This window comes from Etheostoma spectabile, chromosome 5 (genome assembly GCF_008692095.1).
Source record: "Etheostoma spectabile isolate EspeVRDwgs_2016 chromosome 5, UIUC_Espe_1.0, whole genome shotgun sequence".
NCBI lineage: Eukaryota > Metazoa > Chordata > Actinopteri > Perciformes > Percidae > Etheostoma > Etheostoma spectabile.
The window spans coordinates 23465349-23479653 of NC_045737.1; the positions used below are offsets into that span (position 1 = coordinate 23465349).

The 14305-nt window shown below is 40.4% G+C and overlaps 2 protein-coding genes across 6 annotated transcripts in view; both read right to left on the reverse strand.

The window, feature by feature from the left end:
• The window catches only part of ep400 (E1A binding protein p400), a 31902-nt gene extending 31557 nt beyond the window's left edge, over positions 1–345 (reverse strand). For all 3 annotated transcript variants that reach the window (XM_032517270.1, XM_032517274.1, XM_032517267.1), the window contains exon 1: positions 160–345. The gene's annotated coding sequence lies outside the window, so the exon portion shown is untranslated. The remainder of the gene's footprint in view (positions 1–159) is intronic.
• Positions 346–1453: 1108 nt separating this feature from the next.
• Positions 1454–14305, reverse strand: part of ulk1a (unc-51 like autophagy activating kinase 1a) — a 13581-nt gene continuing 729 nt past the window's right edge. For 2 of the 3 annotated variants that reach the window (XM_032517328.1, XM_032517326.1), the window contains 25 exons: positions 14201–14242; positions 12986–13018; positions 12830–12866; positions 11215–11388; positions 10408–10481; positions 10223–10324; positions 9180–9238; positions 7961–8043; positions 7822–7872; positions 7620–7708; positions 7302–7458; positions 7132–7192; positions 6841–6930; positions 6499–6621; positions 6282–6406; positions 5869–5969; positions 5509–5633; positions 5091–5212; positions 4613–4732; positions 3926–4080; positions 3607–3782; positions 3379–3497; positions 2189–2346; positions 1932–2067; positions 1454–1786 (listed from right to left, as the gene is read on the reverse strand). In XM_032517328.1, the coding sequence (XP_032373219.1) occupies positions 1743–1786; positions 1932–2067; positions 2189–2346; positions 3379–3497; positions 3607–3782; positions 3926–4080; positions 4613–4732; positions 5091–5212; positions 5509–5633; positions 5869–5969; positions 6282–6406; positions 6499–6621; positions 6841–6930; positions 7132–7192; positions 7302–7458; positions 7620–7708; positions 7822–7872; positions 7961–8043; positions 9180–9238; positions 10223–10324; positions 10408–10481; positions 11215–11388; positions 12830–12866; positions 12986–13018; positions 14201–14242 (2556 nt within the window). In that variant the 3' untranslated portion in view covers positions 1454–1742. The remainder of the gene's footprint in view (positions 1787–1931; positions 2068–2188; positions 2347–3378; positions 3498–3606; positions 3783–3925; positions 4081–4612; positions 4733–5090; positions 5213–5508; positions 5634–5868; positions 5970–6281; positions 6407–6498; positions 6622–6840; positions 6931–7131; positions 7193–7301; positions 7459–7619; positions 7709–7821; positions 7873–7960; positions 8044–9179; positions 9239–10222; positions 10325–10407; positions 10482–11214; positions 11389–12829; positions 12867–12985; positions 13019–14200; positions 14243–14305) is intronic. The other variant, XM_032517329.1, reaches the window with a different exon arrangement.

Sequence of the window (14305 nt, forward strand, 5' to 3'; positions counted from 1 at the left end):
TTCATGTCTAGAATAATACTGTCTGTGCCATTTGAGCTATTAGAATGACCCTTGCTACCGGACGTGTGCTAGCCAATGCTAAAGATGTTAGCTTGTTATTGCTAGCAGGCCAACTGCCAATAAATAAATACATTTTATCACCTCAACGGTGTTACTTACAGGGAACGGGGCCTCTGCAGTAGTTTCATAAATCATAAGTCATATTTACAATAAAGCACATGCTGTAACAAATGTTATTCCGCGAAAAAATAAAATATCGATATTGCTAGCGGCTATTCAATGTTTTGGAGCTAATTTCATTCAGCAACATGGCGACCGCAGCAACCTTTTGTGTAACCCGGATGTCGATCTGTCTCCAGGAAATGGTTAAACCATGAAACGATTACGTTGTTAAAAGCATTATTTTAAGTCAAGAGGCCTATTTTTGTATGTAATTCTTAGAAAGTGATTACGCACAAATTAAATAAATTATTTGGACCCTGGAATTCTGGAATTCAGGAAACAGTTTAATTGTAACGACAAAGGTCAAAATTGTATTTTAAGTCAAATATTGTGGCAAACAAGACATGTATACTGAGTTAGCATTTGCATGCAAAGTACAACAGAACAGAGAATTCATAGTTTTAACAATAAATATTTATTTTCATCACACAGTGAGTAACAATTCGTTTTGGCAAATCTGACTGGCAGTCATAAAATACTAGTAGAAAAGGCAATTAAATCAATTCTAACAAACTTCCGTTTTAACACATTTTCACAAAATATTGAATAAGACATTTAAATAAACTATTGTACTATCAGGCAAAATCATGTACAAATTCATTCACAAATTAATCTTTTTCCATTAATCCAAACAGCTGGGGGAAAATACAAACTATGCACGCGCGCGCGCGCACACACACACACACACACACACACACACACACACACACACACACACACACACACACACACACACACACACACACACACACACACACACACACACACACACACACACACACACACACACACACACTTGCAATGTGGCATGCAGTTAATAACCCAAAGTATCCCATGACTGAGTACATCACCACCTGACAGAGGGCTTTCTTGGATCAGTTGTTGTTTAACTAAAATCCCATTCAAGTGTCAACATTATTATTGCAATGCAGTCTATGATGTAAATCTATATGACTTATATTGTATAAGGTCAAACATACTTTCATTATCTTCACATCCACTACTCTGCTGTGATGAAAAATAGAAAAAAGCAGGCACATTTCCTATTACTGCTACACATTTGGTCATCTCATTCAAAATATCCAGGCTTTTACAGTACACATAACACCAAAGCTTTAAATACAGAGTATAAGAACAACTAAATAATCATTGTTTCAAGTACAACATTTTTAAAATAAATTATTTAATCTGATTATTCTATGTGCAAAACACAAAACAAGGCACCATTATATACAGTCTGTAACAAAAACAAAACAAATACTTTGAACAATTTACCTGATCCAAGTATTCAAACAATCATGACATTTCAACATCTTAAAGAACTTGTCCAAAACAGGACTTCCAGACATTTCTGTGCATTTATGTACGTGTGGCGTGTGGGGATAAGAGCAAATGCTCCAGTGGTCATTTCCTTTAAGACAGATCAAAGTGCTTGTGTACTGACAGTCTAGGAGGATCCATCTACATTGAGGGCAGATGGATGAGGCAAGATAATGCATTTGTAGAGCTCATTGCTACTTTTAACTCTGCAGAGCAGAAAGGCGTCGCTCAATACACTGCTTACCTGAGAACAGAGAGATTAAAAAATAAGATTAGAATACAGTCTTGTCAAAACCTAGGCAAACTTACATGAGGAATCCATATGTGGTCTGATTCTAGCATATTAAACTACTATATTGTTGTTTGTGTGTCACTGTGCTGCCACATACATTTATCAATGCTGTCAATGTCCTTCTGCTCTGTGATGATCCGGGACAGACCCTCCATCAGCAAAAGGGCTTTGTGGTAGCGCTGGACTGATGCGGTGCCATAGTGGAACATCTCATCTAGAGCAGCACACTGTACCTGAATGCAGTAAGAACACACACACACATTAGGGCTAAGATAAAGTTGCATACTGGATATATGCTGGAAGGAACCTGATTTTAAGTGAATATCAACATCCCCTGCTGTGAGGTGAGCTCACCATGTGCACAGTGTGGCTGTAAATGAGCTTCTCTGCTGTAAGTCCATTGAAGCGGTCCATAAGCTTCTGTTTGTCAAGCAAGAAGGTCTGCAGGCGATGGTTGAGGGTGCGACAGTACATCACACAGCTCTTGTACAATTCATTCAGCTTCCTGAGCACTGCACAAAGGAAATACAGTATGCAAATACATTTCATTATTCAGAGATAAACTGACCCTTGTCATCACTCTTTAACATGGAATGTCAATTCTCACTCAGTTAGACTACCTAGATGGATCACTGGTCTCTTCACAATTTTAGTGCTTTCAATTTTTTAGACCAGTGTTGCCACAGTCAACTGTGGCAACAGTCTAACAGTCTAAAAAAACTTAAAAAGGACAACCGGTTTACTGTGAGTCAGCTCGACATTGATAGTAGTGGGGATCTTGTTTATTATGGCACGAAAGAGAGCGAGTCAACAGTGTTTAAGGGCAGCATTTCCTCTACAACATACTGCCCGACCAACTTCTTAAACTCTCCCCCACTTACTGGTTTTGCACCAAAGTTCAGCTTTTGTTGTTTGGGTGGTGGGGGACCTCCTGCTCCCTGCTTCGCACCACCTGGACTTGCTTTGTATGTTTGACTGCAAAGTGCTGCGACTCCAAATGTTTTTACAAATTTGACGTAGTGTTTTTGTAGCTAGATAGCACTTTGTTACCACCAGCACAGAGTGTACAACGGACCTTAATATTGCCATCTTTAGCTGACACAAACTCAAAATAGTGTATTTCCAGCTAGAAACCCGCACCCTCTCCCCTCCCCCCGTTGTTGTTTACATTTGAGTCGCTGCGTGGTACACGTGAACTGTCCTCACGCTGAAAACATGACTAGTTGCATGCGTGACTTCACTACCCGAGACGCAAGAATACAGCAAAAATATATTTTTTTACTAAGGAAAATGGCAAAAATGCAGTAGTAACACATTGTGACTTGGATAAGTAACTTTAATCTGATTACTGGTTTGGAAATAGTAACATGTTAGATTACTTGTTACTGAAAAAAGTGGTCAGATTAGAGTAACATCACTGACTGTAACACCCAAAAGCTCTTGTTCTTCCTGAAGGACTACAAACTACAAATATTTAACAGGCACCTTTCGAGTCTACAAAAGCAGAGTGCTTAGTACTCAGAACCAGAGGTCACTGGTCTCACCTTGTTTGACTGTAGCAGAGGGGAGAAGTTGGCCTTGTTTGATAGTCTCTTTAGCATTGTGAAGTGCTGATGACAGAAACTCTTCAGCTTTCATGTACAACACTAACTGCTCTGCATAGCTGGAATATGCACATAAGAAACAGCAGTCATTCCCAAGCACATTTGTGAAAGAAGGGACCTATTGTTTATAAACATATATACATGAAGAAAATGTACAAAAACTCTCACCTCCATTCTTTACTCAGGAGGCTTATTTGATCCGTTACCAAGCTCTGCTCTAGAAAAGAAACATCAGGACTGCTGATGGAATCCAGTGCAGAGTCCTTGGAAGAAGCCAATTCCATGACACACAGGACAAAAGCCAAAGTGAATCGCAGGTCACTCAGAGCATCTGTATGAGCCTGCTGTGAAAGGAACACATACTGTGAATGCTGAAACTGTTGATGTGAAATCTAAATTTGCATCTTCAAATGTACATTAATACTGTAACTTCAAAACAACCTGGAGGGTTCACCTCACAGAATCGTCTCATAGTACTCGTCTGTACCTCCATCAGTGTATCTTCTGGGAGATCTGGAGGGTGAAAGACCAGACTGCTGTGTGGAGTCGCGTCCATGGCTTCAGTCTCACTGTTTCTACGGCTTCCTTCCCGGAGAAGGCGACTGTTCAGTAACCAGGCTGAGTTAATGTAGCTGGGGGAGCCTGCATTTCAGACAACAACAAATACAGCTGAACCCTGAACAGAGGAAATACGGGTAATGAAGAGAGCATGGGAGTAACTGATGTAACTGATGTGGGAGTAACTAACGTGTTTTAGGTGGACTATAACAAGGTGGCTCTTTTTTATGTGTTGTTTTATTATTATTTTGATTTCAAAGCTTGAATGTAAACAATCACAGTGTGTTATTTTAGCCACCCTGCTCTACATATGGACGCACGCTCCACCAAGTGAGCGCCCGTTTACCTCAAATTTGACCTGGTTAACAAGGGCTCTTAGTGCTTGTGTTTTGCTTTAGATTATGTTAATTGAATAACTACACCTTACTTAATTTGCACATGTGGTGTAAATTAACTCTAAACTGGTGAAAGAAGTTCATAAGACAAAAGAATACAGCCTCATTGGAGGCTATCAGAAATTTACTTAATTTAGGGACTTCTCACAAACCTTCTACAACACATGCTAAAAAACTGCAATATATAGACAGTAAGTTAATATTCACATTAGAACATCTACCTGAAAACATCCTTGTGGTATCAGGAGGAGTGTTTCCTCTGGACAGAGAAACCATAGTGAAAATCGTAGGAGGTGGGCTGTCGGAGTATTGAAAGCCTTTATGACAACCAGTAGGTGGAGCTGTAGGAGAGAACTAGAGTTCAGGTCAAATGTCTAAGATGTCCTTGAGAAGTGTGTAGCCCAGTAAATGACATGGTCATGGTCATAGCAGTAGATGCTTCAAAATATGCACTTTGTAACTTCTACATGTTGCAAACATAACACTTGACCTTTCCTGTTAATTATGTGTGTGGTTATTTCACAATAGGTATTGATTTCACTATCACATAAAGCATTCCCTTTGCATGAGGGTAATTCAAAATTTGGCTGTAAAATATATACCCATCTTTTCTAAACTACAAAAACAAAAGTCTTAAATACTGGTGAACAAAGACAAACAGCATCAGTAGAAAATTGGTCCTATTTGTTCCAACAGTACCTGCCATATCCATGATTTTCTCACAGTTGAGGCTCTCGTTGCTTCCCTCTTCAAAAAGGTGAGCTCCAAAGGCCGCCTTCAGTAGCATGTCAGACAGCTTGCCTGCACTCAGTGATCTGGACATTTTATACAGCCACAGACACCATCGAGAGCATTAAATAATTTATCAGACAGTGCACAGTATCTTTTATACCGTGTGACATCTGTAGGTGCCACATGCCACATTTTTATATGAATTAAGTCTTTAGTAGATGTGGATTAGTGAGGCAGACACATACACATTCACATTTAATTCCACTATCTAAGGATTTTGTAGATTATATTATCATATAACATTATATATATATATATATATATATATATATATATATATATATATATATATATTCATAATATATTAACAATAAATCGGTCAGACCTTTTAAAAGGCCCACTGTCATTGGCTGATTTCCTGCTGAGGTGGGTCTGGGAAGCAGGACATGGGTCAAGGGATTGCAGGTCTAGGACTGTCCTCCTTCGGTTTGGCATTCTTGAATTAACCCCCTGTTTAAAAGCAAATAACAGTTTTGAAAACATATTGTATGTACTAGCACGTATACCGTATAATTAGGCGATCAATTTGATTCTGCTGTGTAAGCTGTGTGAAAGTGTAATGCAATAGTTACTTTTGCTGTTATGAAGAGAGGCAAAACCAAATTGCACCAGCTAATATGTTGTGTGCATTGTGAAAGAAATGCGCATGATAGTGTGTATTAATATAGATGTTTTAGATGCCGACCTTGGGACTGGAGGTGTCCTGCATGTCAGGAGAGCCAGCGAGCCGTCCAGTTCTTGTGCTGAGCGGGAGAATCTGCTCTGAGGTCTTTGGGGTAATTCCCACTAGAGTGCAGAGTATTATAAAGATTAAACCATTGATGTGAGTCAGGCCGAGGGGAATATTGGTAAAGAGAAAATCGCAACACATCACCACAAAACAACTCATGCAATGTATCGTACATGACATGTTTCAGATGGTGTCATTTCTGTTAACACCCAAATGGCTCTGGTGGCCAACAACAAGTGACATTGCACTGACAAATTTCCATCGGAGTTTTAAGCTGTAGGAGTGTGACCTAGAGAGTTGCCGTAGAAGAGCTATGCTTAACAAACACTCCCTAAATAGGTGAAACAGAAGCTGATTGAGGAGACTACCTAGTGGGGAGGACTGCAGGGGTCGGGCTCCTCCAACCCCTGGGGAGTTGAGGACAAAACCTGGACTTGGAGCTCTACAGCCTCCACATTGTGGGGAGGTGCTGCTAGCACAGCAGAGTGTGACCCTGAATGACATGAGAGATAGTTAGAAAAAGACAGAAAAGAATGGGTAATATTAAGACACTGAGGTGGGGTGGGGGCAGAGATAGGCACATGCCTGGTGGAGCCTTGCATGCCGACAGGTTGCAGGTTCTGTTCAATACGCTGGTAGTTTTGGATTTGAGTTGGGACAGGAATGGGTGCTGAGGGGCTGCATTTACGAACGATTTCAACAGGCTTGCTGCATAGATGAAAGAGGAAAGGAATTGGACACAAAGGAATGTCATTTTTTATAAATCAATTAAAAATAACAGTGGAATTCACAAAAACGTAAAAGCACGTTCTCAACCCATAATTTGTCATATTGGACATAAAATGAATACAAATATGGTTAGGTTTAAGCTTTAGAACACTTTATCTTTTACCAACCAAAATCTGAACCTGCCTGCCGTTCTCTTACCTAACAGGCTTGGAAGGAGAGTGTAGAAGGGGCGAGGGTGGAGGAGTCTTTCCTGCATTTCTGAGTCCTCTTTCAGCCACTAGTGAGCTCCTTAAAAATTAGATTTGTTAACTTTGTCTGCACATTGAAAAATATTTAATAACATTAATTTAGAAAATATCTATAAACAAATCTGTTTTACAAAATCTGTTTTGTACATATAAAAAAACATCACATTCAATCATATTCTTAGACATTATGGTCCTGATGAACTGACAAAGATATTGTGTACCCGTCTGAGTGACAACTCACCCACTGTATATGAGGCAACTCTCAATGGGTGACCCAACTTCGACATCACATGTGCACTCGCCTACAAAGCCATTAAATAGAAATAGTCAGACTCTTTTTGCTGATAAACAAACAATCAAACAATAAAAAAGAATTACAAATATCTATAGAGTAAGGTTTACATGTCTTACTTAGAAACTGGGCAGGCACCATGACATAGTCCTCTGTGTAAGTTGAGGTATTCCTACTGTCTTCATTGGCTACATCTTTCAGCAGGAAGCCGGGGGTGTCCAGTGTAGGGAAATACTGCGCTTTGGGCGGAGCTCGGTGCATTTCTCCATCGGAATGCTAAGAGAGTGTAAAATAAAGAACTGTTTAAATATCATAACTATGGTAGATTACAAAAACCTAATACACTATGAGCTTACTGTTTTTATTTAAAAAGGACACTTCACATCATTGACCAAGTGATTTTGTTTTATAAAACCACTATAGAGAGGTGAACACACTTGAGGAGAGGCCAGATGGGATGTGGAGGAGCTGCTAGAGGAACTGACCGAGCCTGAACTGGGGAAGGGGACCACGGTAGCTGGAGAGCCTGTCAAGAAAACATACATAAAGCAAACATAAATGTGCTTGCAGTAAAACCCCGGGTACAGCTCCTTTTATTTATTCTGAGGTGTACAGCAACAAATAAGATACAGTCCTTACATTTCTTTGTGGATGACTTCGTCTCCAAGAAAGGATGGTGAAAAAACTCATCTGCAAATGTAAATATTTATATGTAAGAGAGGTGTTTTAAAATGTAATTATGAAAAGCAGTTCTGAATGTTAAAAGGCAGAGGCATACCAAAGCCAATCCGTTCTTTGTAATTTCTCTGCAGCAGCCCCAACAGCAGGTGTCTTAGGTTGCTAGAAGTCTCCTTTGGGATGCTGAGAAAGAGGGGAAAACCATTAAGTGAGTTAATTTCTAACATGCTGTTTTATACACAGTATGTGTAGCTTACATGTTGATTTCATATTTATTTATTACTATATTCATGTTTTTTACTTCAGTGTGTTCACTGGGTTTTGCATGATATATGTGGTCCTAAAATAAATAATATTTAGGTCACTTGTGTTTCATCAGATCAGAGAAAATGAGTGAATTTTTAATCTATTTTGCGGCTTCAGTGCATAAACTCTGAGGCTATCATGACACAGACAGTGTGTGTGTGTGTGTGTGTGTGTGTGTGTGTGTGTGTGTGTGTGTGTGTGTGTGTGTGTGTGTGTGTGTGTGTGTGTGTGTGTGTGCGTGTGTGTGTGTGTGTGTGTGTGCTATGTAAGACATGTGAAAATGTACTGTGCAGGTCACTAGCTGGCAGCTTGAAGCAGGTTATATATAGAATGACAAGAAAATAACAAACATGCCTCCTCACACTGCGTCTTATAAAGTGGCTTTCTCACTGCAAAAGACAAGCATGGCTACGAAACCAACACAGGCTGGCAAAGTACATCATAAAAACAGTGGGAGAACAATTCATAAATCCCTTTGAACCCTTTCCAGGTCCAAGTTCTGAGCATGAGTGATCCAGTGTTCAAAATGACTTTAAATAGCCAGGAGAACTGATTGTAAGGGCATTTGTCAAACTATATCAACTCACGTTGTGCATGGACAGCACCTCGTGTAGAGACATATATCATGGGCAGGACAACTCGATTTAGTATCGCAGATTATCATAGATTTTCAAATATGAACTGTGTGAGAGTGGCTTATGGAGAAAGTTCTCGATGATCAGCCATTAGGAGACTGTACACGTTTCTTGCACATATAGACTATTTTTAGTGGTGCTATGGGCTTTATTGAGTGCTAATTACCCATATGTGTGTACATATGCCTGTGTATGCGTTTGCAAGTGGTTTGGAAACTGTCCGTGTGCACTCCAAACATCATTCACATACATACAGGTCACCCATCAGCAAAGTGAGTGCAGAGAGGACAGCTCTCCCTGTAAAGCCCGTTTACACCCGTCTATCATCTTCCTGTGTGTGTAGTATAGAAGTGTGTTGACATGGGGTCATCCACTAACCTGGGTAGGAGGGTCCTGTTGCTTTCATAAAACAAACGGAGCTCTTGCGGGGTGCTGGCCTAAACACACAAACACACACACAAACACACACAAGAGTTACACTTGAATGACTGCTCACATGCGCACACACACATAAGCATATGCGAATTAAGGCACCGGCATCCTTACAAACATGCATTTATATAAATTATAGTGTATAGTGGAAGCTATTTATTTGACTACATTAACACAAATGTTTAAAAAAAAAACAGTTATACCACAGAGCATATAATCCTAATATAAATAATGTATGGGTGATCCCATCAAGGGCAAAGTAGAATGCTTAGAGATGCCAGCGAAGTAAACAGCAGCAGCAGCAGCTAACCTCACACTGACCTTAGGATTTATCTAAACTAACAGACCTGCCCGACAGAAATAGAAGTCAATCTTTGCTCTCATTCTCAGAGAAAATGCATTCAACTGAACATAAACATAAATAACCTCAATAGGTACAAAAGGTCAAACAATGAAAAAGAATGTTTCTTCTTCTTCAACTGATCGCATATGAGGATAGAAATGGACTTAAGACAAAGAAGGTACCAAAAACGAGACAAAACATTAGCATGTGTCTATTCATATTTCCCAACTGAGCTTGCATTATGCAAATAACAGTTCAACAGTGTCATCTGAGCAGCCACGTCAACAGGAGAAAGTACTACCCAGGGCTGTGAAGCAATATTTGCTTTGGGTCGGGAGAAATGGCACCCATCCATTTCCTCCACGCACCCACCCCATCTATAAACAAGATGCTTTCCTAACAAGTAGTCAAGCTGTTCCAGTATTTTCCAACTACTAACACTGGAGATCAGGGAGAGTGTCACCTAGCAGGCAGGTGGTTTTTAATGTTGCAATGTGGATCCTGTTTCTCTGTGTTGTAAAAGGGATGCATCGTGTTCAGTTCTGTGTTGACAATGATTTCTTCATTTACCTTAACACCTGAAAAGAGTGATGTTACAGTTTTTTTTATCTGCATGTATGTGTGCACGCTTTTAAGTGCAACTTACGTAAAATGGTGCCTTTCCAGTCAGACACTGGTAGACAATAGTACCTATGCTCCACAGATCAGCCTTGGCATCATAGTTTTGGGACATGATGACCTCAGGAGCCTGTGACCGGACAAACACAGTTTACAGCTTAGGGACACAGTCACAGTACATACAGCATAAAAGTAAGAGATCTTAATACTCACCATGTACATAGGAGAGCCACACAGCGTGGCCGCCATAGTGTTTGTCTGGAGATGACGTGCAAACCCAAAGTCAGCTGGAAGGAGAGAAATAAGGTGAGGGTCATACACTTTGGTGTGTATGTGTGTGTGCAGTAACAAATTAACTAACATCGCCATCAATTAACGCATTTTCACAAACACATTACACAGTACATTTACTTCTTCTAAGTCTGCATTCACACAGCCTCCGTTGGCCCTCAGACGGTGCGGCAAAAGCACAGGTCTTTCCATTGATTTTGAACGGTGGTAGCGCAAGACGGGGAAAAAACACACAGCTGCCTGCTGCAAAAATTTGACACCGACTCAAATTTTGGAGAAACGAGCCCTACGTTGGCAGTCAGTTTTGAGGCGGTGTGAGAGTCCCGTAAAGTAAACAGGAAACATCAATGCCTTCGCTGCCACAAGAAGGTTTTAGAAAACAAAACACAAGCACTGAACTGGCCAGGAGTTTGTGAAACAATAATAAACAACGAGCACAGATAGGTATTGCTCATCTCTTTTCTTTTTCTTTTTCTCCGTAAAATGAAGCTGCCATCAAGTGTGGTCGGAAACTTTGAGATCTATAAACGATGTGACGGAAAAAAGTAGTATAGTCTAAAATAAATATGAAATATAGTCTACGACATTGGGGGGGTCTAAAGAACCCAACAAGACACAAATGGGCCGTTTCAGGGACCTTCCCACCATCGCACAACCCTGCGGAGAATCGCCGGATCGCTTTTTTTTGGTCGGAAAGCAGCATAATACTCTGCAAAGGGAAGTCATTACCTATCTTAAGGCATGTATTGATGGGGCTGGACCTGCGCCCCTCTGGGTGGCAGAGCAAAATGTTCTGGGGTTTGAGGTCTCTGTGGAGGATGCCTTTGCTCTGCAGGACCTTCATGGCCTGACCGATCTGCTGCAGGAATACTCGGATGGTGTCCTCACTTAATGTGCCCTTAGCTGCGGGTCAGAGGGATGAAATTCACAAGATGATCTAGGAGGAAGTTAGCATGACAGTACACAGAAGGTTTATCATATTGCATGGTATGTAGACACACACTGTCTGCATTTAATCCCAGCATGTTGGCCCCGCCCAAGTGCCATAGGCACAAACGTTTACTGCCGGTATAGCATCTCAAATGTGTATATTTTAGGCTTTTTCTAGTATTCTATACATTGAACAACATATTTTTGGATTTTTGGACTGTTTCAGCCTTGGTTTTGGGAAATTGTGATGGAAATGACTAATTAGGAAAATAATCAAGAAATGAATTATAATGAAAATAATTGTTAGTTGCAGTCCTTGATCTTACTTAAAATGTGAGGTACTTTGTTTGTTTCTACACTCTCACCAGAAACTCCCATATAATATAAGGGGAAGATGATCTACTCTCATCACATAAGCGTCACTGCTCTCAAACTTCGTGGAAGAGAATTTTGTTTACGAGGGGGCTTCATTTGGATATTAATGTCAAGGCCGTCAGACATGCTAGCACCCCCACACAGCCCCCTTCCCAGTATATTCAGTATTTCTAGCTGCAGTGTTTTTCCATCGGAGCCCAGGGGATAAGTGAGTGGCAGATGGGTGGGGTCATGTGGGTGCTCTGTGAACCTTGCCAAGAGTGACTGAGTGTTGTGCTGCAAATAGCTGGATATGTCTCCTTGGCAGGGACACTGAATGAACAAGTCTACAAAATAGGAGATGCTGGCAAGGTGACAGAATTAGACTAATGATCCATATTAGTATTTGAACAGACACCAGCGAGGTACATTCAGCCTGAGAAAAAATCAACCCCATCCCCTCAGCTGTGTCATTATATTTTGGAGCAGGTTTTGAAACTTGAGGCAGGGGACATTTTTGGTGCATAGCCTATGAGAAATGAGGAGATTTTTTTTTTTTTTTTTAATCATTCTGAGAATTCAAACTTCACAAAAAAAAATAAAAAAAATCACAAAACTGAAAAATAAAAGCCGGGAGTTATTTTGGCCCCTCATTTTGTACTGGTTTCTACATCATTTATTCGGAAAAGCCTTGGGGGGGATAACTTTAGGGGTTTAATTTAATCTATGTTAAGCACTTGGGAGAATTAGGAATCATTTATCCACTGACCTGTTGTAACCTTATTCTATGGTTGTTCTGCTCTGCCTCCTCAAAATCCTATTATTTCTTCAAAACACTGAAAAAGCTTAGCCAAGCCTCTTAAAAGCCAAACTGACCTGCCAGTGCAACAGTAAGCTGCTCCAAACATGTTTACAGATAACAAACTCTAAGTGTGATCCTCTAATTCAACACTGAGGAGTGTGAACGTCCTCTTGTTTGCTTTGACCACTGGTGATACAGAAAACTTTACAGTAGTGAGACCTGAGCTATATTAAGCGCTACAGGATGTAGCAAACTTACAGTGAAGGTACTCTGCCAGGTCGCCTCCATTGCAGTACTGAAAAGTTGAGACAGACGAATCTTAATAGAAGCTTTGATAATGTTGCCCTGTTAGTGAATGTGATTTTTCATTTTCATTTCCACAGAGGTGGCCATTATATTTCTCACACAACTCACCTCCATGACGAGATACACACATCCTCCCATTTCCTGTTGAGAAAACCAGATAGATGCTTATTATTATTTTCAAAAAGTACAGTAACTGGAATAAACTTAGTGTGAAAAACACGTAAAGAGATGGGGAATAATTAATCCATCAATTCATTTCTTAGACTAGGTTAACACTTTTTTGGCCTGTAATCAGCTGCGCTTCAAGAAATTCTGGGCCCAGTGACAACAGTTAACTCAGGGTCTGAAACTGTACCCCATCATGGCCCCTATCCAGCCGCCCCCCAAATGACTTAGGACCCATCCCATATTAGGCACTCTGCTTTCATTGCCATTGAAAAAGTCACAGAATTTTGAGGTGACATGTGCTGGGGCAAAAGAGTGACAAGTTTAGGGTGTATTTTATATAAAGTTATAGCTAGTAGAGTCTGTGTACTAAAGAAACCTAAGAATTGTTGACCATGTGTACTTTTGTAATAATAACACACTGTCTATTACTATGCAGTAAGTATCAGTTTACCAGATAATAGAGGGAGCAGGTTGTGCCGATGCCAGGTAACACATTGCGGTCCACAAAAGGCTCTGACTTCAAATGTATCATCTAAAGTCGTTAGCCTTACATGCTGGTGCCTGTCTGCTGTGAGACTCTACTCAGACTCTGTGTTTCATAAGCCATTGTCCGGCTGCACCCTGCCATCTGTCATGAATAGTGAGAGATCAGCTAACCCTAGTCTGGTGTATGCCAGGTGTCAGTAAAGTGAGAGGAGGAAAGCACACACACACTCAGGCAAACTCACATCTAAGCAAATAGTTAATTGCATGTGCTGTGTGGGTCCTCTTTCATTCCTCAGACATTCATTTAGTCTATGGCATTTAGTTAAACAATATCAATATCATGCTAAGAAATTGCTCATCCACCCAGGTTTCAGTCTTTTAGAATAATGTCTTTGAATAAAGAACACTTTCATTTAATATTAACTACAGATCCAGTTCAGGTCACTGAGGTTACTAGTAGAACCATGAAAAACTACAACATCCGATAACCAAGTCTGTATCACGTGGACTGGTGACGCTCAATGTCGAGGCAACATGTCAACATATGCAACATGTGGCAGCAAAGTCGCCAGTACTGCACCTGTGCATTGCTGTGTGGTTACTCAGCATATATCTGTGATGATGTGTGTGACAGGTGAGCAGGGAAAAGAGAAGACAAGCCATATTTACCTGATAGTCAAGTAGTCTGACAATGTTTTCATGTTTGAGTTCCTAGAGGAGGTGAGGGAGAAATATGAGTTAAAAAGGTACACAGAGAGACTGACACAGGATGTG